The sequence below is a fragment of the Saprolegnia parasitica genome (genome assembly GCF_000151545.1).
Source record: "Saprolegnia parasitica CBS 223.65 unplaced genomic scaffold supercont2.16, whole genome shotgun sequence".
NCBI classification, from domain to species: Eukaryota; Oomycota; class Saprolegniomycetes; order Saprolegniales; family Saprolegniaceae; genus Saprolegnia; species Saprolegnia parasitica.
The window spans coordinates 505052-528199 of record NW_012156410.1 but is presented as its reverse complement, the minus strand read 5'-3'; the positions used below and the strand labels follow the sequence as shown (position 1 = coordinate 528199).

The 23148-nt window shown below is 61.1% G+C and overlaps 8 protein-coding genes across 8 annotated transcripts; 3 read left to right on the top strand and 5 right to left on the bottom strand.

Annotated features, from left to right (window-relative positions):
* Positions 1-69: 69 nt before the first annotated feature.
* On the bottom strand, positions 70-5210 carry SPRG_04968 (hypothetical protein; the record flags this gene model as incomplete). The annotated part of the gene is made up of 24 exons (XM_012344106.1): positions 70-84; positions 116-211; positions 261-445; positions 490-652; positions 696-933; positions 978-1340; positions 1389-1591; positions 1641-1754; positions 1805-1960; positions 2008-2246; positions 2294-2447; positions 2495-2566; positions 2609-2869; positions 2928-3035; positions 3088-3264; positions 3310-3522; positions 3574-3672; positions 3729-3803; positions 3859-3993; positions 4038-4367; positions 4411-4706; positions 4754-4856; positions 4909-5085; positions 5133-5210. The coding sequence occupies 24 exons, from the start codon at positions 5208-5210 to the stop codon at positions 70-72; spliced, it is 4050 nt and encodes a 1349-aa protein (XP_012199496.1).
* Positions 5211-5241: 31 nt separating this feature from the next.
* SPRG_04967 (hypothetical protein) lies at positions 5242-6689 on the top strand (the record flags this gene model as incomplete). Its single annotated transcript, XM_012344105.1, has 5 exons — positions 5242-5412; positions 5457-5987; positions 6040-6162; positions 6209-6316; positions 6375-6689. Exons 1-5 carry the CDS (start codon positions 5254-5256, stop codon positions 6687-6689), a joined length of 1236 nt encoding a protein of 411 aa, XP_012199495.1. The 5' UTR covers positions 5242-5253.
* Positions 6690-7344: 655 nt separating this feature from the next.
* On the top strand, positions 7345-9368 carry SPRG_04966 (hypothetical protein; the record flags this gene model as incomplete). The annotated part of the gene is made up of 11 exons (XM_012344104.1): positions 7345-7578; positions 7623-7970; positions 8018-8172; positions 8205-8418; positions 8463-8531; positions 8574-8615; positions 8678-8818; positions 8864-8932; positions 8977-9015; positions 9064-9114; positions 9165-9368. The coding sequence occupies 11 exons, from the start codon at positions 7345-7347 to the stop codon at positions 9366-9368; spliced, it is 1566 nt and encodes a 521-aa protein (XP_012199494.1).
* A 400-nt stretch (positions 9369-9768) lies between these two features.
* On the bottom strand, positions 9769-11929 carry SPRG_04965 (hypothetical protein; the record flags this gene model as incomplete). The annotated part of the gene is made up of 3 exons (XM_012344103.1): positions 9769-11089; positions 11138-11453; positions 11500-11929. The coding sequence occupies 3 exons, from the start codon at positions 11927-11929 to the stop codon at positions 9769-9771; spliced, it is 2067 nt and encodes a 688-aa protein (XP_012199493.1).
* Positions 11930-12633: 704 nt separating this feature from the next.
* On the bottom strand, positions 12634-13497 carry SPRG_04964 (hypothetical protein; the record flags this gene model as incomplete). Its single annotated transcript, XM_012344102.1, has 3 exons — positions 12634-12789; positions 12839-12992; positions 13024-13497. 3 exons carry the CDS (start codon positions 13495-13497, stop codon positions 12689-12691), a joined length of 729 nt encoding a protein of 242 aa, XP_012199492.1. The 3' UTR covers positions 12634-12688.
* A 202-nt stretch (positions 13498-13699) lies between these two features.
* Positions 13700-14245, bottom strand: SPRG_22143 (hypothetical protein; the record flags this gene model as incomplete). The annotated part of the gene is made up of 2 exons (XM_012344181.1): positions 13700-13968; positions 14020-14245. 2 exons carry the CDS (start codon positions 14243-14245, stop codon positions 13700-13702), a joined length of 495 nt encoding a protein of 164 aa, XP_012199571.1.
* An 808-nt stretch (positions 14246-15053) lies between these two features.
* Positions 15054-16085, bottom strand: SPRG_04963 (hypothetical protein; the record flags this gene model as incomplete). Its single annotated transcript, XM_012344101.1, has 4 exons — positions 15054-15482; positions 15554-15672; positions 15699-16000; positions 16045-16085. 4 exons carry the CDS (start codon positions 16083-16085, stop codon positions 15054-15056), a joined length of 891 nt encoding a protein of 296 aa, XP_012199491.1.
* Positions 16086-16357: 272 nt separating this feature from the next.
* Positions 16358-23145, top strand: SPRG_04962 (hypothetical protein; the record flags this gene model as incomplete). The annotated part of the gene is made up of 8 exons (XM_012344100.1): positions 16358-17374; positions 17407-17650; positions 17698-17933; positions 17983-18675; positions 18724-21536; positions 21586-21757; positions 21853-22419; positions 22473-23145. 8 exons carry the CDS (start codon positions 16358-16360, stop codon positions 23109-23111), a joined length of 6381 nt encoding a protein of 2126 aa, XP_012199490.1. The 3' UTR covers positions 23112-23145.
* Between the last annotated feature and the right edge of the window lie 3 nt (positions 23146-23148).

Genomic DNA, 23148 nt, shown 5'->3' with positions numbered 1-23148 from the left:
GCAGGCCCATTCGTTGTTGCCACTGTAGCCCGCGCCACCGCCAGGGTCCCCGCCCCTCGCCTCGCCCGTCTACAAAAGCGCATGCTCGACATCCTTGTTGATATTGGTGACGTACGCGCGTCAGAAGCGGCAGCCCACTTTCCGTGTCACTTGGCGTGGTTTCGCCAAACACACCACCTTGGCCGCCGCCACCCACGACAAACATCAGCGTCTACCAACAACAACGTCACCATGCAGACCGTCATAGTAAATAGAATGACCTCGCCGGGGAAGACGGGGAGAATGCCTTCGACAAAGGCGCCGCCGCCACCGTGGCCGCTTTTGAAGCCGTGAAGAAGCCCGCTGCCACCGCCACCGCCCCACGCTTGAACCTTGATGTGCTTCACGTCACGGGGCACGACAAATTGAAATTGACCGGCCACCTTGAACGTACTTATGCCCGAGGCTACGACGACGTATCGAGCCGCAATACCATCGTATGGCTCGTACCACAGAGGTGCGTGCGTCGGTGGAGCTTGCGGTCTTTGGCAAGCATCGTCGCGTGGCACTCGGGCCACGCACACTTGACGATGCGCAACGGGCAGTCCTCGGCCTCGTGCCACGCCCGCTCTTGTTCGAGCTCCAAGATCTGATTGTTGGTGCCGTCGAAATGCTACTCAAGTTCAATGCCAGAACACGGCGTTATGTGCGAGTACCTTGCCGCAGCCGAGGCGACAGGTGAGGTCCGAGACGGGGCGGCACACACATTTCTCGGTCGTATGCAGCTCGAGCGTATCCAAGCCGACCCACATACCGCAGTTCAACGGGCAGCACACGAGCCGCGTGTCGCACTCGTCGGCCTCGTGCCACACCAGCTCGGTCGTGTCGCCGTGTGGCGCGGTCCACACGTGCGCTTCGTGGACCACGGTGCAGCCCAGTCGACAGAGCATGAGTCTACGCACTTTCATCATCAATTTTTGGTTCAGAAGGGTACCCACCGGTGTCGACAGTCGTCGTTCTCGTGCCCGTCCAGCTCGAGACCAAGTCGCAGCCACAGATGACAACCCCAGAGACAGAGACCACATTTCGCATCCAGACGCGATACCGCAGCCTCCAGAAGGCGCTCGACGCGGCGGCGCTCCGAGAGACTTGGATGGCGATCGTGGTCTTCAATAGCTGCGCTTTCGGCTTCGTCGGCTTGGATGGCCGCCGCAATCTCGCGCGTTCCAGTCACCACCGGCACGTCGTGTTTCTGGCTCACAAAGAGCCCAAGGGCCCACGCTTTGTGGAGCGTCCGCAGCTCCGACTCGATGCGGGCGTCGCGGTAGCCCACCGACTCGGATGCAAACGTCGTTTGGATCCTACAGGTATAATTCAACACGGATCATGCATAGTTTCAAGTCGACTACGCGCTCACAACAGCGGCGCTGAGACGCTGTAAGCGGCGTCCGTGCTCATCGAGCGGCACAATACGCTCCACCGTTGCGTGAATGTCGCGTCGGTGGGCGCGCTGCAGAGCCTCGGTCCACTCGGCTTGCTCCTTGCGCTTGGCGAGTTCGTCGTCGAAAAGCCGGCGCGTTTGCTTGGCAGTCGCTGCCGGATCTTGTGCCTCCTAAAGTATCAAGTACGTATCAACCATGTATCAAGCAGGCCACTATTACCGCGCGCCACGCCGCCTCGTTGCCTTCGGACTCGTGCCGCCCTTCGCCCGTGCCGTGGTTGTAGTAAAACACGTGCTTGGTTGTCTCGTCGTAATACTTGTCCCACGCGCCGACCTAGTTGTTTCAATAAGTACGCATGGCAACATGTCTTATCATGGACCAACATTGTCCATGTACTGCGCCGACTGGATCAAAAGCGTGTACGCCTGGCGCTTGCGCTCTTCATGGAGCACCTCGTCTGGCGTTTCCCGCGTAAGACGACCCGTCGCACTGTGGCAATAGACGCGACCGCCCGTCGCCGCATCGCGGTGTTCTTCCCACTACTCTTTATTTCGAGCAAAATGGCAAAAAATACAGAGGGACGTACGCCGCCGAGGCGGCGCAAGAGCTTCTCCGACACGTCTTGTAGCCGCAGTAACTCGGTCACATCGTCGTTGTCGTCGTTGTCACTCCCGTCACTCTCGTCGAGGGACGTGGCTTGCACATTTGGCGGCGTGTTGACCCAGCCGTCGACGCGTTCGGGTGGATGCCACTGGTACGTTCCCGTCGCTTGGTTGAAGAAGAAGACGCGCGCGCGTCGCCGGTCGCGGTGCATCGTCCAGCCGTCTACAATGGCAGCATACCTGACGATGAGCAATGAGCCTGTGGACTACCTCGCTTCTCCAAGATGCGGCCGTTGACGCGCCTCGTGTACCACTGCAGGGTCTTCGCGATCGACTGTTTGATCGCGTCCGGCATCTCCAGCGTCAGGTGCCCCGACTCGACGTGCTCGTAGAATGGGTTGTTGCTCGCCGGATCACAATACTCCTACGTCTGTTGCTACAAAAATAATGCACTCGTCGCCATGGAGGTACCTGCCACCCGCCGAGGACACGTGACACGCGGCTTCGCGCTTTGGCCTCGCGCAGATCAATCTCATTGGTTTCCTATGACGTCCTTCAGTTAGAGGGACGAAGCGTCGATCGTACCGGGTGGGTTGGGAGCAGCTGCAGCAGCTGTGACTCGAAAAAGGCCCGTCGCTGAGCATCTCGCTCGTTCCGACGACGCGTCTGGTTGCTTTGAAGTCGCGAGGCGCGGTCGCTTCGAACTCGGGACTCTGACAATTTGTCCTCGGGCGGGCTTCCCGGTCGCCCTTTTCGGTGAATCAACACGTCCAGCGGTGCATACCCGAGGTGGTCTCGAATGCTAGGGTCACACCCGAAGGTATCCAGAAGGACCCGCAGCACGGCCTAATCGCATCGCCATTATGACAACATTCTGTATCAAGTAGTACTCTGTTTTTGGTACCTCGTGGCTGCACACGAGGTTCTCATCGCACGCCAAATGCAGGGCGGTCCGGCCTTGGCGGTTGGGCGCATTCTTGTACGCCTCTTTGAACATAGCCTCCAAGTAGATCTACATCCTCATCCTTATCCATGAACCACACCATGGTGGAGCGAGGGATTACCTGGAGGTGCGTCGCGTTGTGCACACCGTGGGCGCGTGCGTCCTCGACCCGCTGGCGCTCGACGTCGTCGAGGGCGTCCGGGCACTGGTCTTGTAGGTACCGGTAGCGCTGCAAGACGCGATCGATCACAGCACGCGACGGCTTGAGAACGGGGAGCGTTCTTGCTCGGAACAAGCGCTACACAATATGTGACCGAGCTGCGACGACATTGTAGATCGCTACCTCGTAAGCGCAATCAATCGCGTCTGGGATCCACGCCTGCTCAAAGCGGCGGTAGGCATTCCGCGGCAGCTTCTTCTCCATGAGAACGTCGTAGAGCGCCGCAAGTTCTCGCCGGAACGCCCGGGCTTGGTCCAAAAAGCAAAGCGCCGGGTTGGTGTTGACGATGCACGCCCGCATGTACTTGGCTTCTGCTGTCAAGATGGCGCGTGCCGACTAGCATCCGATCTATCAACGATCGTTTTGTTGGACTATTGCAAACGGTGCCTGTGCGCAGCCTGCGACGGCTGCGAGGTGCAGTGGTGTGTTTTCAAGGTTGTCCGTGGCGACGATCGAGGCGCCGGCGTCAAGGAGCAGCTGCACGATCTAAAGGTGGTACAGGGATCGATCCCCGCCAGTTTACATTGCGATTCAATGCGCACGTTCGGGTGGCCGTGGCGCGCAGCAAACATCAATGGCGTCCGGCGAAAGCTGTTGGCCGCGTTCACCTTGGCGCCCTATGACAAGGTGTGCACGTGGTAGACAATCGTGCAGGCGACAATAAGTACATACATGTTGGAGCAAGAAGCGTGCAATGTCTTCATAACCGTGCTTGGCCGCGAATTGCAAGGGCGTGAAGGCCACTTGACACCGGCGGTCGAGGCGCTCGTGGTTTACGTCATGGCCAGCGGCCACAAACAGCTGCACCTACACCGCTACTTTCTCAGCGATGCAAGAGCCCATTTCGGTACCTCGCAGAGGTCTCCCGCGTGCAGGCACGACCAGAAATCATAGCTGACGTCGGCAAGCGGGTGGCGCTGGAGCATTTGCGTCGTATGCAGATCCCGCGCCTCGTCAAAGCCATACGCTTGGAGCTCCGAGAGTACGAGACGCCCGTCCATGCCGCGTGCGAGCTGGTCATCGATCCAGCGACGCCACGCAGACGGGAGGCCACCTGTTGATGTGAGCACCATCGGTGCCTCTTTAACCAGCCGTCGCGACGAGAGCCGCACCGAGAGCCGCTTCATAAAGACCAAGTTGGTCGCTGGCGCAAAGCCTTTCTGCACCAGGGTCGTCAAGACCTATCAAAAGACTCGGTGTATAGATACGCCGCATGGGAGCTACCGTCGTCGGCTTGACGCGGCGCGCGAGGTTGGCAAAGGCCCACACGTCCCATTTGTCGGGAATCGTGCCAACGGGAAACTCGTACCCGGGCTTCATCTTGCGCATCTTGACGAGGGCGAGCTCGGCCGCTTTGAATTTGGCTTCGCGGGTCGAGAAGCCAATCGCTTCATAGACCTCGTGCGACCCGCCGTCGTGCGGCGCGTCGATCGTGACCGAGAAAAGATACGTCGTGGGGTTGTACTTGGTCGCCTTCCGCTCTTCGAGGAGCTTGTAGGTCACATTCATTTGGAACTTGTCTAGACCGGAGGATCGAGGATCGTCCGAGGGACTAGCAGATGCGCACCGGCTTCAGCTTGGAGGAGGTTGATGGGCGTCACGTTGAGGGCGTCGGCGAGACTCTTGAGCTTTGCGTACCGGCTGTCGCCGCGCCGCGCCTGCAGCACCATCTACCACCAAGATCGTCAACTTGAAGGGCGCCACGCCTGCATCGCTGCATACGAGCACGAACTCGGTCCACTCGATGAGGCCGTTGCCACTCGTATCGACGGCCATCACAAGCAAATCGGCTTCTTCGTCGGGCACCTGAATGTCCATGCGCACCAGCAGCTTCTTGAATTCGGCTTCGTCGATCGCGCCGCTGCGATTGGTGTCGGCCGACTCGAAGAGCGCCGAGAGCTAATACACGCATCGTTGCGAGGCCCCGTGCTTGCATCAGTACGCACCTCGTCGGCTTCGTTGGGGGTGAACTCGGCCGCGAGTTCGTCGGGGACGTCATACCGCCGGGTGGCTGCCGTTTCCATGCGCCAACCTAAATTTACGACCATAGACAACCAACCGGGCGCGATGGACGTGGACCGGCGCCACATTCTGTCGCAAGATGTGTTTCGCGCGCTCATGCGCATCGAAGCCCGGCGCGAGTGGAGCGTCACGGAGGCGGACGTCGCCGCGTCCTTGCATCTGCCCACCAACTATGTCCGGAATGCCATCTCAACCTCGTCTCAGGTACGACAATCGCTGTCTACCAAAGCCTTCAAGAAGACGCCTAGTTTGTCGGACCAGGACCCGGCGCGTACGACCCGAATCCACGGCTGGCCGCGCCACATGTCCCCGTGCTGCACTCGGGGCCAGCGCGCGAAGTCCATTTTACTCCCGACCATGTGATCCCGCACGAGACGTATCGCCACGGCCGGGCGAGTGAGCGCACCTGCGTCTACCCCAGCCTCTCGAGATCGAGCCCGGTTCGGCGCAAGGGACCGTCGACAGCGACGACGGCCAAGACGCCGCCACGTCGCCGACGCGGTGTGCCAGAAGTGATCATCCACGAACCGTCGGAGGCGTCGCTGCCTGCGATCGGCTTTTCGTTTCCGCAAGCCGATCGTCCGTCGAATGCGTCAAGTGCGACGCCCGAGCACGTGAGCGCAGCCACATACGACCCCCGCCCATTGTCCAAGCCACTGGACGTCGAGCCGTCACGCATGATTGTCGGCTTTCACTCGTCGCTGGCCCGAGAGCCCCAGTGGATGCCCAACCCGGACCGCGTGACGCACGACGAGATCTACCGAGACCGACTCCAGCGGGTGCGAGAACCCTCTTCATGGTGCGGCGAGGTAGCCACGTGTATTGTTGTAGCAAACACGAGCCGCGAAGAGTATTCTCGAGACGACGGCGCCGTCGGTGGTCGCTGGTGACCGCAGTTTTTCGGGGGCCACGGGGGCCGGTCCGCGCAAGCCCAGCTTTGATCCGTTCGAGTGGGTCAAAAAAACAGCCCGACGCGGCGTACAAGATGAGCATGATCAAGGCGCATTTACAGACCATGGTCGAGACCGCCGACGGCAGCAACCCATTTCTTATCCCACCCCGCGTGTCGACGCCAGAGTACTTTCGACGCGGCTCCGCCGACGCGACGGTAGCCGCCATCTGTCTTGTGTGTCGCCTCGTTGTACGTTGACGAGCGCTTGTTGTAGCCGTCGGCGCTGGCGCTGCCCGACGACGACCGCCGCGCACCCATCACGTGTCATTTTCCCAACGGCCTCTCGCTCACGTTTCGAATCGGCGTCGCGCGGGCGGTGCGCGACCTCAAGGTGGCAATCGCCAAGAAGCTCTCGGCGCGGCCGACGCTCGAAACGAAGCACCTTGACTTGCGCGGACAGGACGTGCAGCCCAACATGCTCGTTCTTTATTTCCACGGCAAGGCACTCGACGACAAGGCACTCTTGACCGATGCGGGCCTCGAGGATCGGAGCCACGTTGTTGTCGCGTTCGACATGAAGTCGAAATAAATACACACGGCGATGGTTTATGCCATCATGGAGGACGACGAACGTGTAAAGTATATCTCGCCATGTCGAGGTCCGGCATCCTCCGCGACGGCGAGACGGCTGCTCACGGTCATCGCGAACATGGTCGTGTGACGGAGGTTAGGGTTCGGTGTGAGTTAGCGTTGGAGGCTCCGTAAGCTGCGGGTACGCACAGACGAACCGCGTCTTCGTTCAACCTACTCTTCGTCTCTCGAGTCTTGCCATCGACAGCGGACGCGCCATCGCAGAGCTTCGTGCACTCGCATTGCGTGTTTTGAGCCCATCTATCGGCGGCACAGCCGGTCAAACAGCTCTCACCCTCTACATCGAGCATGACCTGACGCTCTCCCTGTCACCATCGCATTCAGCAACTCCAGTGTACCCCACGAGACTTGGTGTCTGTGTGGTTGCGTTTGTCTAGACGCAAATGGCATCGAATCCACCACCTTTTGTCCCGTCGGTGGATTCCTGCTTCACACGCATGAGTTGCGGGGTTCGAGCCCGTAGACGTTGGCCCTTTCGTCTCTCTCCCGTTGGCGTTGGCATCGGAAACATCAAATTGGCTCTTGACAGCGCAGACCGTCCTGTGGCACCCCTCGGTGATATCTATCTTTGCACCATTATAACGTTACCACGCATGGTGACCGGAGGGCTTGTCGACGTGCACACGGCGGACGGTCGCCGGGCCGCGACGTACTTTGTGCTGCAGCATCTGCACGGCGCGCGGGGCGTGATGATTCCGCACACGGCGTTCTTGGACGACGAAGGGGTCCTCGTCGAGTGGCTCTTCTGCTCTCACAAGTCGTCGCTGATCCAGCGCAAGAAGGCGATCCAGAACACAAACTTGCTCTTGTTTGAGCTCCAGCTGCAGGTCCCATGTCTTCAATAGGCCTCTTCTTGCGACAACGCCAGTAGGAACTCGCCGACGCCGTCGACGACACCACCGTCGCCGTCGTTTGTGAAGATACCTTGCGGCTCTTGGACGAGACGCAGCTCGATGCGTACGTCCGCACGCTGTGCGCGCGGGAGACCGACATGTTCGCACCGGTCGCGCGGTTGCCAGGCCCGCGTCGATTCAACGACGGTGCGTACTGCCTCCAGGCGTACACCGTGCCCCACGACGGGCTCCGCTACTTCGCCGAACTCCACGCCGAGGGCGAGACCCGCCGGTCGAGAATCGCCGGAGGGATTGCCATCACCGCAGCTCCGTATGCCTCGTCGCTCGAGAGCGGCACCGTGCTGACGTATGGAACGACGGCCGAGGTTTTGATCATTTCTTATGGAGAAATTCATGACGTGGCAGGCTGTAGATCGAGTCGACGCTGCAGGCCGTGACGATGCAGGTCTTTTCGCACCTCCAGAAAACAATGCAAGTCGAAGCGATGCGGCTCGAATTTGTGTTTGCGATCGCGTCGATCGCCAAGCGCATTGCGTCGCCCGTTCTGCTGGGCGCTCAGTGGATACAGTACGCGCACCGCGAGACCCCCATCCAAGCAGCGAGACCAACCAGGCGGAGCGCCCGACTACCGGCAGCCGCCGCGACAGTCGCTTGACTCCGACCGAGGGCCACGCAGAAGGCGATGACATCCCACCGCTGATCGCCGACGTCGCCAACGGGCACGTGTGTCGGTTCTGCCGCCGACCGCGTGAGGCAGAGCTCAGTGCCGAGCTCGCCAAGACCCAGGCGACGCTCCGGCATACCATTGGCAAGGTACTCCTTGGGTTTCCTTCCTAACGTTACGATCGCAAGTGTAGCTGCAAGCGCGCGAACGAACGCTGGACCAGAGCCGTGTGGAAGCCGCCACCATGCAGCAAAAGATTCGCGTACTTTAGCAGGAGGCAATGCGGGGACTTGAAGTGGCGTAGGACCTCGACAGTACGGTCGCCGAGCTGCACAACCAGCTCAAGGTGGTGTCTGCATGCATCGTAGTCGTCCACTCGAATTCACATACCGGTAAACATCAACGTAGCGGGAAGGCGCGCAGTCGAAATTCGCTCTCCAGCAGCTCACAGACCTCCTCGCCGAGTCGGAGCGACAGCACCACAAGGTGCAAGCGAGTCTCGAGCTCGAAGAGAGTGCTCGGACCCGCGCCGAAGCGGTCATCAAAGACGTACGACGCGATTCGTCTCTTGGCCGTCGTTGACAACGGACGTAGCTGGAAGCCACGCTGGCGCAGCTCCACCAGACCGCCGACGCCCACCAAAAGCTCGCAACCATCGAGCTCGTACGCTGCCTCGATGTCGCCACTGGGTACAAAGAATGTAGTAGAAACGAGCGCAGACCGAGGCCGAGAACCACCTGCGCAGCGTACGTCCACCGACGTCGGCTCTGTCAAAGGCGACCACACTACTGTAGGCCACAACGCTACGCGCGGCGCTCACCAAGATGACCAAGGAGCGCGATGATGTACTGTGAGAGCGCTGGAGGAACAACTCGACGCAATCTTATTGTCCTAGTGCCTCTCGTTCCGCGCCTACCTCTATCGGCGGCTCGCCGACACGTCGCAACCGGGCGTCGAGCCGCCCAAGCGCGTCGCAGGTGGCTTTTGGTCGTACCCGACGCCGTCGCCCGAGAACGTGGCCGAGGTCGTCCGCGTCCTCGTCGACTCGCAGCGCAGCGCCAAAGCCAAAGCCAAGTCGACCAAGTCCCTGCACGAGTGATCGCCGCCACATTGGTGGCCCATAATATACTTCAAAAAAGATACGACAACCTTTCTATCCCTCGGCGAGTGGGGTCCACCACGATATGGATCTCTACAGCTCACTCCCAACGACCAAGTGCTCGTGCCAACTCCCACGCATTCAGGCGTAGCACTACGCAGGCGAACACGTTTGATTGGTTGATTGATTGATTGACAACATTTCCATCGCATCCACTGCGCTCTCTCCACGACCCAGCGCTCGAACCTCGTACGCGTCTCCATGTAGCCCAACGTAGACAACGTAGTTGATGTGTCTTCCTTGTCATCTGGATAATGATTCCTTCGACTGGAACGACAAGAATACCGTTCCAAATGGTATGTACACAACGTCATATTCTTCGTATAAACTATGCAACGGCTTAATCGACCGTGACGGCCTTGGCGAGGTTGCGCGGGACGTCCGGGTTGATACCGCGCTTGACCGCGAGTTCGTACGCGATGAGCTGCAGCGGCACGCTCGCGAGGAGCGCGGTCATCGGGCCGTTGTTCGGGATCGGGATCACCGCGTCGCCGAGGCCGTCGCACATGGCCGGGTTGTCGGTGATGATGATCGTGTACGCGCCGCGCGCACGGACCTCCTCGGCCGCCGTCTTCATGAGCTGGCCGTGCTCGTCGTCCAAGACGATGAGGATGATCGGCGTCGGGCCAAACTGGCCCTCCTTGCCTTCGATGAGCGCAAACGGGCCGTGCTTGAGCGCACCGCCTGAGTAGCCCTCCGCGTGCAAGTACGTAATCTCCTTGATCTTGAGCGCGCCTTCGTACGCGATCGGCTCGGCGTAGCCCTTCCCGAGCACGAAGAGGTGCTCGGACGGCATGAGCTTGTCGGCAATGTCGGCACAGATCGCGCGCGTCCGGAGCGCCATGCCGATCGTGATCGGGAGGCGATGCAGCGACTGGATGAGCTCGTCGAGCTTCGTGCGGTTCACTTCGGCCCGGTTCTGGGCAAACCACGCGGCAATGAGACCGAGGACCGTGACCTGCGTCACGAACGCCTTCGTGCTCGCCACCGCGTTCTCACGACCTGCGTTGAGGTACACGCCGCAGCGCGTCGTTCGGGCGATGAGCGACCCGACAGCGTTGACGACCGAGAACATCGGGAGGTCCTGCGCGTGCTGGAGCTGCAGGACGCGGTGGACGTCTTTGGTTTCACCCGACTGCGACACGACGAGGAGACCGCCATCGTGGCGCGGCAGGCGCTCGTTGGTCGTCTCGGCCGCGTCTTCTGTCGCGACCGTGTCGAACGAACCGAGCGTGCGCATGAGCTTGGCGCCGTACTTGGCCGCGTTCAAGGACGTGCCGCACGCCGAGATGAGCAAATGCTTGATCTTGAGCATCTTGTCCTTCTCCGCTTCGAGGCCGCCGAGGTAGACGTGGTCGTCCGAGACGCGCCCGCCGTAGCCGAGCGCCGACGCGACCGCCTTGGGCTGCTCGATGATTTCGCGGATCGTCCAGTGCGGGAACGGCGCGGGCGAGAGACGGACCTTGACGTCCGGCGCCGTGCCGAGGCGCGACGTGGGGAAGCGCTGGAGCGTGCCTTCGTTGTTGTCGTCCTGCGGGTTGAGCTCGGCCGAGTCGCACTTGACGACCGCGACCTCGCCGTCCTGGAGCGACAGGAACCGCTTCGTGTGGCGCGAAAAGGCAGTCGTCTCGGACGCAATGTACATCGAGTTGGAGCCGTAGCTAGAAGCGAGATGAGTCAATGCGCACGAAAAGAAGAGAAGTTGGTACCCAATGCACAAGGGCGACCCGTTGCGCGCGACAATGACCTTGCCGGGCTCGTCACGCGCCATGATGCAGAGGCCCCACGTGCCTTCGAGGCGTTCGAGTGCGAGGCGCGTTGCCGTGAGCGAGTCGGCGCCTTCGCCCATGAGGTGCCCAATGAGCTGCGCAATGACTTCCGTGTCCGTCTGCGACGTGAACGTGACGCCTTCCGCAATGAGTTCGTTCTTGATCTCGTTGTAGTTGGTGATCGTGCCGTTATGGACGACCGCCACGCGCTTGTTCATGTCCATGTGCGGGTGCGAGTTCTCGTCCGTCTTGCCGCCTACGCATCTCATGAGTACAGATGAGGCGGCGTCATAGGCACGCACCGTGCGTCGCCCAGCGTGTGTGCGCAATGCCAACCGTGTTGCCATCGTGCTTGTCCTTGGTCTGGCGCAGGAGGTTGATCGAGTCGGCCGTGCCCTGCACGGACGCAAACTTGGTCACTTCAATCGGCGCCGCGCCGTCGTGCTTGGACGTGGCCATGCCCGCCGAGTCGTACCCGCGGTTCTGCAGGATCGTGAGGCCTTCGAGCAAGAAGCTGTTGGCTTCCTGGTGCTTGCTCACGACGCCGACAATGCCGCAGTTGTCGGCTTGGCTCAAGCCGACGCCGGCCATGAGGAGCGCAGCGCCGAGACCGTACTTGGCCCAGCCATGCTCGTCGGCCGCAGCCGTCGGCAGAGTCCGCGCAGCCATCGGCGCGACGAACGTCCGGGCGAGCGCAGGGGCGCGGAGGAGGCGGCGACTGGCGTGCAACATCGCAAAACCGATTATAATGGTATCTGGGGCCGGGAAATGACTGGGAACCCGTATCCGGATTCGATAACCGTTATGGTTTCATAAATTTCGCTGGCTTTATCTTGACTCCAACATTGTATGGGCTGCAAAGATTCCAGCAACCGATTAAGTGCGCGACTAAACCGCGCACCTAACCGAGCCGATTGGACGATCGTGGCCCGCGATCCCACTCTTGCCCTTGAAAAAAGGACGAGGCTGTTGGTCACACGGGCGGACTGCCACGCGTCCGAGCAACGCCGCCGCCAAAAGATCGTTCCGTGATCCTAGCCGTTCGGTTCGCTTCCGCGCTGCCACGTAGCGACCTCGTGCGGCAGCCGCACAAGCGCGGCAGCCACGTGCCAAGTCACCGCCTCCACATCGAGGGGCTGCCGGCCCTCTCCACTCGCGCACCCCACTGCGCGCACCCAGTGCTGCTAAGGCCAGCCGCCCGGGCGATGACACCATGCGATGGCCCAAAAGTACTGAGCGATGCAGCAGAGGCTTGACACATACTGTCCGGTTACGCGATCAGCCATTCCGACGCACCGCCTCTGAGCGGCTTGCCGCTGGATAGACCAGTTGAGGCACCGTTCGATTGAGCATATCGGTCGCTGTCCGTGGGACGGCACTGAATAGTAGGTACCCAAGGCGGTAGAGGGGCTCTGCGTCTCTGTAGGACGACGGAGGCATGGTGCACGAATTCGTGTAAATAGAAAAGGGTGTCGATACTCAATCGTGTCGTCACGACGGGTTGCGCCGGCGCGGGCGAATCCCGCCGTGCCGCTTGCAGAGGCCGCGCGACTGGGACGAGTTCTTGCAGTCTTCCACGGCACATCGCCGACCTACGCCGTCCTCATGAGACGACGACGTTGCGTGCAAGGTAGTGCGTACCGCCGCCGTGCTTGATGCAGAAACCGCCGCCTTGGTCGCTGCGCGCGCAGTCGTCGACCGAACACCGCTTCCCGCCGCCGTGTCGCTTGCAGAGGCCGCGCGACCGAGCGCCTTTCGTGCACCCCGGGTGCTTGCACGGCAAAATGGTCGACCGCTCGGAAGCGTTTCGACGACGACCGCCGTACCTTCTTGACGCGCTCCATAAAATCCGAGTCTTCGTCGTCGGTGCGCGCTCGCTTTGCACGGAACGGCAATGGCACGTCGCTCTCGCCATCGTCATCTGACGGCAGCGGCGATCCATCGTCGTCCTCGGAGGACGACGAGGATGACGACATGTTGAGGCCATCGTCCGAGTCGCGCAGGTACGAGAGGCTGCAGAGCACGCTGAGGTCAATGGCGGATGCGTCCACATGCTTTGGCGCGCATGCATCTTGGAGATGGGCACCTTTACTGTCCTCATGCATCGGCTCGTCGCATGTCACGTCCAATGGCCACCCATCGGTTGATGGCCAGTCGTTGGCCGCGCGCTTGAGCGTGAGCATGCTCATGGCCACGTTGCGAATGTCGGGCGCGCCGGCAACCGGCCAGAGAAGGTTGCCCACGTCGCCGGCGTTCTCGTCCATCTCGGCCATCTCAAGCGGGACGAGGCAGTCCGACATGGCGGCGACCTCCTTTCGAGCGCTTCGACCCACGTCGCTTGTATCTTTACAGAAATCGAAGGCCGCTCGTACGATCCATAACGTACGCTTACACTTGCTTTGGGTATGCCGAACGTACGTACATATGTACGATAAAACCGTGCGTTCATTCGTCTATCTTCTATTTTGTATACCATACAATCATCTAGTTTATTGCCAGGGCTTACTGCGGGTCGTAGGGCAGCGGCCGCAGGTTGAAGCGCGAGGAGCGAGGGACCTCGTCCTGCGCAGGCGCTTGGTGGGCGCTGTGCATAGGACCCAGCGGCACGACTAGCTGGTCAAACTGCCGCAGCTCCAGCGTGTCGATCACGCTGAGCTTGGTCACGGGCTGGCGGCGCTTGGCGCACGCCTTGACGACGAAGAAGACGCACGCAATGACGAGGGCAATCACGCCGCCCACGATGATCCAAAGTGCAACCATGGAGCTACTCACTATACAGATGCATAAGACTTAATGGCATCCAGAGAGTGCGCAGTGCGTACATGCGTTGGCTGTGCTCGTCACTTGATGGTCAATGGTGCTGGAAGGGACCACCACGGATCGCAGGATGGGCAGGGTGGCAATCGTTGAGGCGCTTGTCGAAGCGAGCGGCAATATCGCGTGGGTGTTCGAGCTGGACGAGCTTGTGCTCGCGTGCGACGCCGCAGCTGCGACGGTGTGGGCGATGGCCGATAACGTTACCACGATGGCCGCGAGGATGGCTCTCATCGTGCGCGCAAGCAAGCGGCAATATCGCGTGGGTGTTCGAGCTGGACGAGCTTGTGCTCGCGTGCGACGCCGCAGCTGCGACGGTGTGGGCGATGGCCGATAACGTTACCACGATGGCTGCGAGGATGGCTCTCATCGTGCGCGCAAGTCGATAAATGCTACCGTGGCGCCACAACCAGAGTAGAAGGTCAGTGGCACAGGTGCCAGCTCGTGGGTCGACAGTGGAGGCGGCTGCTCATCGGGCAGGATACTGCTGTTCAGCGCTCCTCTTCTCCGAGTAGCCTGTCGCGCAGCCTGGCGGTCTTGGAGAAGGCGTTAGCAGGATCTGGCGCCGGACTCACGGACACTGATTGGCTACATCCAAGCCACTCGCTTGTTGTTCGGTGCTGGGCACTGGCGACGACGTGGTGCGTCCAGCGCAGAGTGCAGTGTCTTGTTTCGTAACTTCAGGAACGTCGATGACTCGGTCTTGCACATGCCGTCTTGCCAGAGCTATGACAAGGAGGCACAGGTCGCTAGTACGATCCATCGTTGACGCACACTGGCGTGGTCGACCGCGGCAGCTGCAATGACGGCGTGTGCGGGCACGATCGCCAATCCAAACAATTAATTAGACGAAGTAAAGCAAAGCAAATCCAGCAACGTCATTCATGAACCAGGCGCACGCATGGAGCTTCAATATTGGCGTCGGACACCTTGCAAAACCTGAGTACAGCCGGTGTACGATGGACGTGCGTACCCCCGTGACTCTTGCACAAGCCTTTCACCTGCGCCGAATTCTTGCACTTGTACACAGAGCAGCGTCGCCCTACGCGTACATCTCATATTTCCGTAGGAAGACGAGGATAGACTTGCCTCCGCCATGCTTGATGCAGTAGCCGCCTCCTTGGTCACTTTTGGGGCAGTCCGTGACTTGGCAGCGTTTTCCGCCGCCATGGCGCTTGCAAAGACCGCGCGTTCGGGACCACTTGTCGCAGCCAGGATACTCGCACGGCTTGACCGTGTAGCCGCGCGACTTTGAAAAGCGCGCTTTCTTCACCGAACGCACCACGGCTGGCGGTGAGTGCTTGATGGGCGGCTCGTATGCTTCGTCCAAGTCGAAGCTGTCGATGAGAGACCGTCGCGTGCTGCGCTCACGCGTCTTGTAGCGCGTGGATGGGACCGGGGCTTCGCGCAGGCCCGGGCGCGCCATTGTCTTTCGCGCCGGTGGCTTGCGCGGTGGTGTCGGCGAAAGCTCCTTGATAGCAAGACAGAGACGAGACATTATTCGCCGTAAAAGCGATGTACACGCCCTCTCCGATTCCATACATCGTCGTCGGGGCTCTCCTGGGGCACCGCGGCGCGGAGCTTCGCCTTTCGCTCCAGCCGCACCCTTGTGAAGCGCAAGGTTTCGACGGCGGCCAGAAACGACTGCTCTTCCTTAACGCCTAATCCATAGATCGAGCCCATGTACTTTGGGCGTCGAAAACCTCGATTTTATCTTCTTGCTTTGGCTGGACAGGGCTTGAGTGGGGAGATGGTGGTGACGGCGATCCAGCCGGCGACGCGCTCCCTCCCAAGAGGAACTGGATCGTGGCCTTCACCGACTGCGCCCGTTCCGTCTCGAGCGACGCGCTGCCCAAGTAATGCTCGCGGAGCTCGCGCTCGTACGCCGGTGCTTCGTCCAGGACCGCAGTCGGTGGCGTTCCGACGGAGCTGCTCATGCGCCCGCTGAAGCCCGCGTCCCCGAGGTCGCCCCAGAGCGCGTAGTCGTGGCTTCCGTCCCATCACCATCCTCGCCTCTCCATGACGATGGGTACCTCGAGGTCGTCCATGCATCGTCGAACGGGTCGCCCATCATGCTTCGTCGGTCGCGATCTTCGGCTTGCGCGCTGCGCCGAAAATTCTCAAGTGACGACGGTTACGCTTTTCACGAGCGTTGCAGGTACAACATAATGTACGCCGACAACGAACGTACGTACTGTTTATACCAATATCATTATATCTGACGTATGATACAATGTACTATTTTACTTGATTGGAGTATGCGTTGTGTGTACGGTACAGGCTCCACCGTACAATAATCGATCGGTTACGTGCAGCGCCGATTTGGATACTTCGGACAGGCGGCTCATGCTACGAGGTGGCCTCGCGCGCCCCGTTCGCCGGGGCATCTGCTTCTTCGCAGCCTGCGTGCTTGTCGTAGCAGAGGCGTCTTCGACCTTTGGATTTGGAGGCGGCTACACGAGCGCCTCGACGGCGTATGCAGCAACGTGTGTCGGCGTCTGTGGCACGCAGACCGTGCCACTGGTCGTCCAGCGGACAGGCGATCTCTCTGCGAGCCAAAACGTGCTTGTCTCGACGGCGCCGTACAGCATTCCTGCCTCGTCGGCCGTCGCCGATATTGACTACTTGCCCATCACGTCGTATGCGCTGGCCTTTCCAGCTGGCGCCGCGACGCAGACACTCAGCGTCACTGTGCTCACGGCCGGCTTGAATGCGACCAATGTCTTCTTCCAAGTGACGATCGTGGGGTCTACGGCAGGATCCACGATCGACTCGAGTACGGCGACGTCGTATGTGCAGATCATGGGGCAAGCAGGCGTCATTTCCTTCTCGATGAGCAACTACTCGTTCTCCGAGGCTGCGGGCACCGTCACGATCCCAATACTTCGAACCGGTGGCTCGTGCGGCACCGTCTCGATAGCGTACACGCTGGGTAATGCCATGTCGACAACCGCTGTCCGCGGCACCAACTATGTCATGGTCGACACGAACCAAGTGGTGACGTTCACGGACGGTCAAACCAGCGCGTCCATTTCCGTGCGCATCATCGACACCCAGGTCTTTGAGTACTATAGCCTCTTCTTCACCCTGCAGCTGGTGGCGCCCACGGTGCGCGGCGCACTCGGCACCTTTCCATCAACGTACGTCTTTATCTTGGACAACAACGACGCCGGTGTCTTTGTCTTCTCGACCGACGTCACCTACTGCCGGGAAGACAACGGCACCGCGATCGTGTACATCAACCGTACACTGGGCTCGTCGACGTCGACGGTCGCCCCCGTGCAGCTCACCGTCACGACGACAACGGCGGGCAACGCGACGCAGGGCAGTAGCCGCGCGTTCGACTACGAGACCAAGACGCAGGTCATCAATTGGCTCTCAGGCGACGTGCAAAGGCGTTTGCTGTCACCGTGTTCAACAACGCCGCGTACAACCCCGTCGTTCGCTCGGTGCAGGTCGAGCTCTCGGTCGTCTCGGGCGGCGCCGCGATCGGGACGACCATGAACACGACGACGATCTACATCGTCGACGACCGTGACGCCGGCACGTTCTCCTTTCGCACGTCCAACTACAGCGTCGTCGAAAACGCAGCGCTCGTCACCCTCGACGTTATTCGCAGCGGCAAGCCCGATCCTTCCGGTGCGCTGCCCGGCGTAGTGCCGCTTCCTATGTGGCTCCTGTACTAGGTGTCAACACGTACACAAGCGGTGTCGTGTCAGTTGACGTCGTCACCAACGCTGGCACCGTGGTGCCAGGCCTCACCATCAACGACCCGTTGTATGACTGGGGCGTCGTCCAAGCCCGTGGGTGCAGCCATGTGAGTCCGTGCACGGCAACGCCAGGCGTACACTACACGGCACTGCCCGCAACCACCTTGACGTTTCAGGACGGCGAGAGCGTCAAGCAAATCAGCATCACGATCGTACCTCGCCATCTGTACATCAATAATGCACTGATACGTTGCATCCTAGGTGGACAACAGCTTTTTTGAAGCCCCCAACCTCGTCTTCAAGGTCGTCTTGCAGAATGTCCAGGGCGGCGCGTTCTTGGGGCTCGACCTCATGTACCCCACGAGCTTTATCCCGAGCCTCATGGCCTCTCTGGACCTCAGCCCTGCAGACGTGCCCAACTACGTGTCGGCGATTGTGTCGATTGTGGACGACGGAGACGCGGCGGTCTTACTCTCCAAGGCGTCACTCTCCGTGTCCGAGGTCGGTCAAACCGACGTCGTCTCGGTCGTTCTGAACGCCGCGCCAACGGCAACCGTCACGCTCACCCTTGCTGCGGGCAGCAACCAGCTCGTGCTCTCCGCCGGCAGCGTCATATTTTCCACCTCGAATTGGAACCTTCCCCAAGCGGTCACGATCTCGGCCGTCGCTGACAATTCGACGGTGGGTATCAATACCATCCCGGTGACGTTTACGGCCACGAGCTCGGATGCGCGCTACAGCGGCCCTGCACGGCTTTCGGTCGGCGCATCCGGCGTAGTGTACGGCGCCAGCATCTACACGAGCCCATGGGGCGTCTACTTGACTGGGAACCCGCAGCACGCCTTTCCTTGGGTAGCGACGACGAACGGGGTTCTCACGGCTCCGCGCGCCGCGTCGGTCGCCACGTACGTCTTGGACGCCAACCGCGCTGCGATCGTCCTGCAGCCGGAAACGGTAGCACACTGCCTTTCTGAGATTGCACTTTCTGAAACCTTGCGCTAGACGCGACACAAACATGGCCAGCCGACCAACTTTGTGTGTGCCCGAGCGCACGGCCGTGTCGCCAGCGTGCGCCTTTCTCTTTCGAGCACGCCGACGGCCAACGTTGTCTTGTCGCTTGCGACATCGGCGGCCGGTGTCACGCTGACGCCGGCGTCCGTGACCCTCACGCCGGTGCAATGGTCGAGTGGTGCTTCGGTCAATGTCGCGTACACCTCGAGCAGCGCCGGGCTCGTTGTGACCGGTCGCGTCGTCGTCACGAGTGCAAGCACGGACCCTTTTTACGCCGGGAAAACAATGGCGTTTTTCGTGTCGGGGTACGACGCCGCGTCAATTTCGCTCAACCAAACCCAAGGCAGCTACAACGAGAACGGTCCGACGGTTGGTCAATCCGATTACACATTGCGGTTGACGACCGAGCCCATGCACTGGGAGCCGACATTCAGCCTCTCGCAGCCGCATCAAGTGGCACTGTCTCCCATCGACGATACCTCCCTCTCGTCATTTGCCAATCAAAGTGCCACCGCCCCGACGCTGCGCGTCTCGTCGAATGCGTCCGAGAGCTCGTCGACGACGAGTTACCAGTACGTCGGGCTGCTCCGATTCTCACTCGCATCCATTGTTGCGTCGACGGGAAGCGCTCGCGTTGGACTCGCACGGCTGCAACTCTATCGCCTTTCGGGGGGTGAAAACGGCGGGCTCGGCGGACTCCAGCTCGGTGCTGTCGTTGCCACGTCATCGACATCCTGGCGAGCCGCCACGCTCGTCACGTCGTGTGCTCTCGGTACATGTACCGTCCTCGACACATCGACCTCGCCGCCGACGACGCGAAGTGACTTGCTTCCCGGAGGTGTCCCGTTTGGCAACGCGGCGGCGTCGCGTACCCTTCTCGCTGGGCTCACCGACATTGTGCCACAAGGTGCTTTGAATACATCAAGCAACCAGTACGTTGGCGGCAGCGGCTGGCTCAGCCTCGACGTCACAACTGCACTTAATGATCTTTCGGCGGCGGGGCAAACTGAAATGACCATTGCGCTCTACGCACTGCGAGAGACGACCTTTGTCTACGGTGACATGGACGAGGTGACGTTGGCGTCGAGCAAGCATGCGAATGCGACCCTTCGGCCGTCGCTCCGCTTGACGTCGTCAGGGCTCGTCAACCTCGCCGCGGCTGCGACCGCCGCTCAGAGCACGCCCAGCGCGAACGCATCGGCCGTTCTAGCGCCGTCAACGCTAGCGATGTCGCTGCTGACAGGGCCCGCGTGGTGGCAAGCCAACCTTGGTGCCACGTACGCCATCGAAGCCGTCGTTCTCTCCATTCGTGTGCTGCTCCCAGGTGTGAGTACGATCAACGTCTACTTGTCGTCGGCGTCACTCACCACCGGCGTGCTTCCAGCCGTCAACACGGCAGCCGCGTCATTCTCGCGCGCGTTCACCGTGACGACAACAACCGCCTCGCAAAGTGTCGCGCTGAGCTGGCACGTCTACGGCGCCACCGGCGCGTTGGATGCGGCGGGCATTCTCTACGCGCCAAGTATCTCGTCGCTGGTCGAAGCCCAATTCGTGACGGTGCAGACGACCAGCACCGTGTACTTGGAAGCGGTGAACGTCTACCAAGTGCCAATGGCCGCTGCGCGCGTCACGCTCGGGGCCAACCTGCCGTCGCCCAGCGTTCTCTCGGCATCGAATGTCCTCCGCGTCTCGGTCGATGATCCCATCGAGTCGGATACCTCGCCCTGCAGCGCCAACGATGTCTGCCGCAACGAAGTTCTCTTTACGAGCGAATCGTGGAGCACGCCGCAGACGGTGCATGTCGCCGTGGCCAACGACGATGTCGCGTCGGGGCCGCGCACCGGTGCGATCGCGCATCTCGCGCGCAGCGAAGACGTCGACTACAGTGCTGCCGCCTACGGCGTGTGCGCCGTGACGTCGGCGTCGTGCACTTCGCCGTTGCAGGCCACCATGTCGGTGGCAATTGCAGACGACGACGAAGCCGGCATGCTCTTCACCGAAGGTGCGGTGACCGTGGTGGAAGGCGCGCGAACGTATCCGGGCGCGCCACAACCATCGGTGCGTGGGCGGTGGCGTCCGGTGGTGCCACCCACCTGCAGCGCGCCCCAAGCCAGCAACAGCGCGACGCCGTGCCAAGGCGTGTTTGAGCCGACAGCGCAGCTCTGGTCGGCGTGCACGATGGCCAACGCAACGCTCTTTGGCCCTTCGTCCGCCTATCTAGTGTTTCAACTGGACGCTGCAATGCTTTCGTCAATGGGGCCGCCGACCGACGTAACGGTGACGCTGCCAGGCAACACGGTTCGCATGCCCAGCGTTATAAGTCTATGGACAAGCGCCCAAAGCACATTGGATGCGACGCTCTGGACACTTGTGGAGCGGATCACATTGCCCTTCTCGGCTTCGCCCGCCCCCATCGTGCTCTCCGGAAATGCCCTCCTCACGTATATTGCACTTTGGCTCGAAACGTCCTACGACGTGACGGCACCGCCGTGGATGTGCGCCGATGTCGCGTCGATCGCGATCCACGGCGACGTTCCGACGTCGGTCGAAACATCCGACGTCTCGATCTCGCGGCTCTCGCGCATGCACCAGCGCGGACAGCCGGCACTTCTGAACGTGCAGCTCTTGAGCGAGCCGACGGTGGGCGTCGACGTCGTCGTGTCGATGCCCAGTGCTTACTTGACGGCGTTCAACCCGCAGAACCTGTCGCAGAACGCTGGCGGTGTCACGTACATCACGGGCAGCACGTATGGGCATGCGTCGTACGGCGCGTACTTGCCAACAACGCTCCGCTTCAATGCGAGGTACCTACATTGTCGGTGGGTAGGTGGTTGATCGCATCGTTGTTTCTAGCAACTGGAATCGGTCCCAAGTGCTCGAAATCGCTGCCGTCGACGACAACATCTACCATGGCAACCGGACACTGGGCGTCACGTTCACGACGGTGGCGGCCGACGCGACATCGGTCGTGCCGCAGTCGTCGCGAACACCCGCCGCCGTTGGCATCACAAGTAGCCCACTGCCTGTATCGTGTCGGTACGCGTCGACACCATTTATTGTCTCGGACGGCACCCAACGGACCCCCGCCTGGCCCTTTTTCCCCTACGTACCGGATCCCAGCACCAGCGCCGGGTCCTCACGCTCGCCGTGACACTGATCGACGATGACGTTCCCGGTATCTCGGTCTCGGTCGCGCCCCTGATCGTCGTCGAGAACGCGTCGAGTCCCTTCAACTACTCGGTCGTGCTCGACTCGCAGCCAACGGCGCCGGTGACCGTGGTCGTCGCGCTGACACCGACCGGTAGCAGCACGCGACCCAACGTAGCAGCGCTCGCATCGACCGGCGTGCTTACTTTTGAAGCGTCCAGTTGGTGGACACCGCAATTCGTCCAGATTACACCGTCCTATGTAGCAGGTTTCGAGGGCGTCGAAGCCTCCACCGTACACTACACCCGCACGATTCCAAAGACCAACGCCGGTCTCCTTTTGACGCACGTCGTGACGAGCAGTGACCCGTCGTACAACGGCCTTCCACTCGCCTCCAACGCACCGACGTCGGTCGCCGCCGTCGCCGGCGGTGTTCCTCTTGTCGTCGAGGATGTGGACACGGGCTGTGCCGGCAACTTTGAGTATACGTGTGCCAATAACCACGGCTGTGCCACGACGTTTTTCGGCCACCGCTGCAACGTACGACGCTTCTATGCATCGGTGGTTGCTTGACGATGCGCACCTTGTTTTAGTGCACCGGTGTCTACGGCCTTCGCGACTGCAGCGCCGAGTGCTCGGACGCCTCGAAGTGCGGGTTTAGCCGCCTGAGTCTACTCGTGCGCTGCGATCGCGCGTACGCCGAATCGGCGCCGTGCCCCGGGGTCTTGGTGCCGTTCAACCTCCTCTCGCCGCTGTACATGCTTCTCAACGCGACGCGGGTCGTGAGCGCCGACGGCAGCGTGTACCCCGCGCTCTCGTATTTGCCACCGATGGAGCTCGGCGTCTACATGGCGCAGGCGAGTGCGACGACCGACCCCAAGTCCCATAGCGCGGCAGTCCGCATCGTCCTCGACGTCGTCGAGCCTTCGGGCAGCAACCGCGTGCTGCAGCAAAAGCTGCTCGCGCTCTTTGCCAACGGTCACTTGGCGTCGCTGAACGTGCTAACGCTCGACGTGGTCGACGTCGTGCCACCAAGTGCCACCTCCAGCATCGTCTTGTATGCGTTCGTAGCGTTCATTGCGCTGGGGGGCGCCGCCGGGGGGCTTCTGATCGTGCGCTACTTGCGCCACCCGTCGGTCACGGGCACCAAAATGCACTCGCTCATCGTGCCGCAGCCGCAGCAGGCCGAGACGCACGCGCTCATCGACCACACCGAAGCCGTGCCGTCGTAATACCATCCAATGTACTACCATCGTGATATTTGCATAA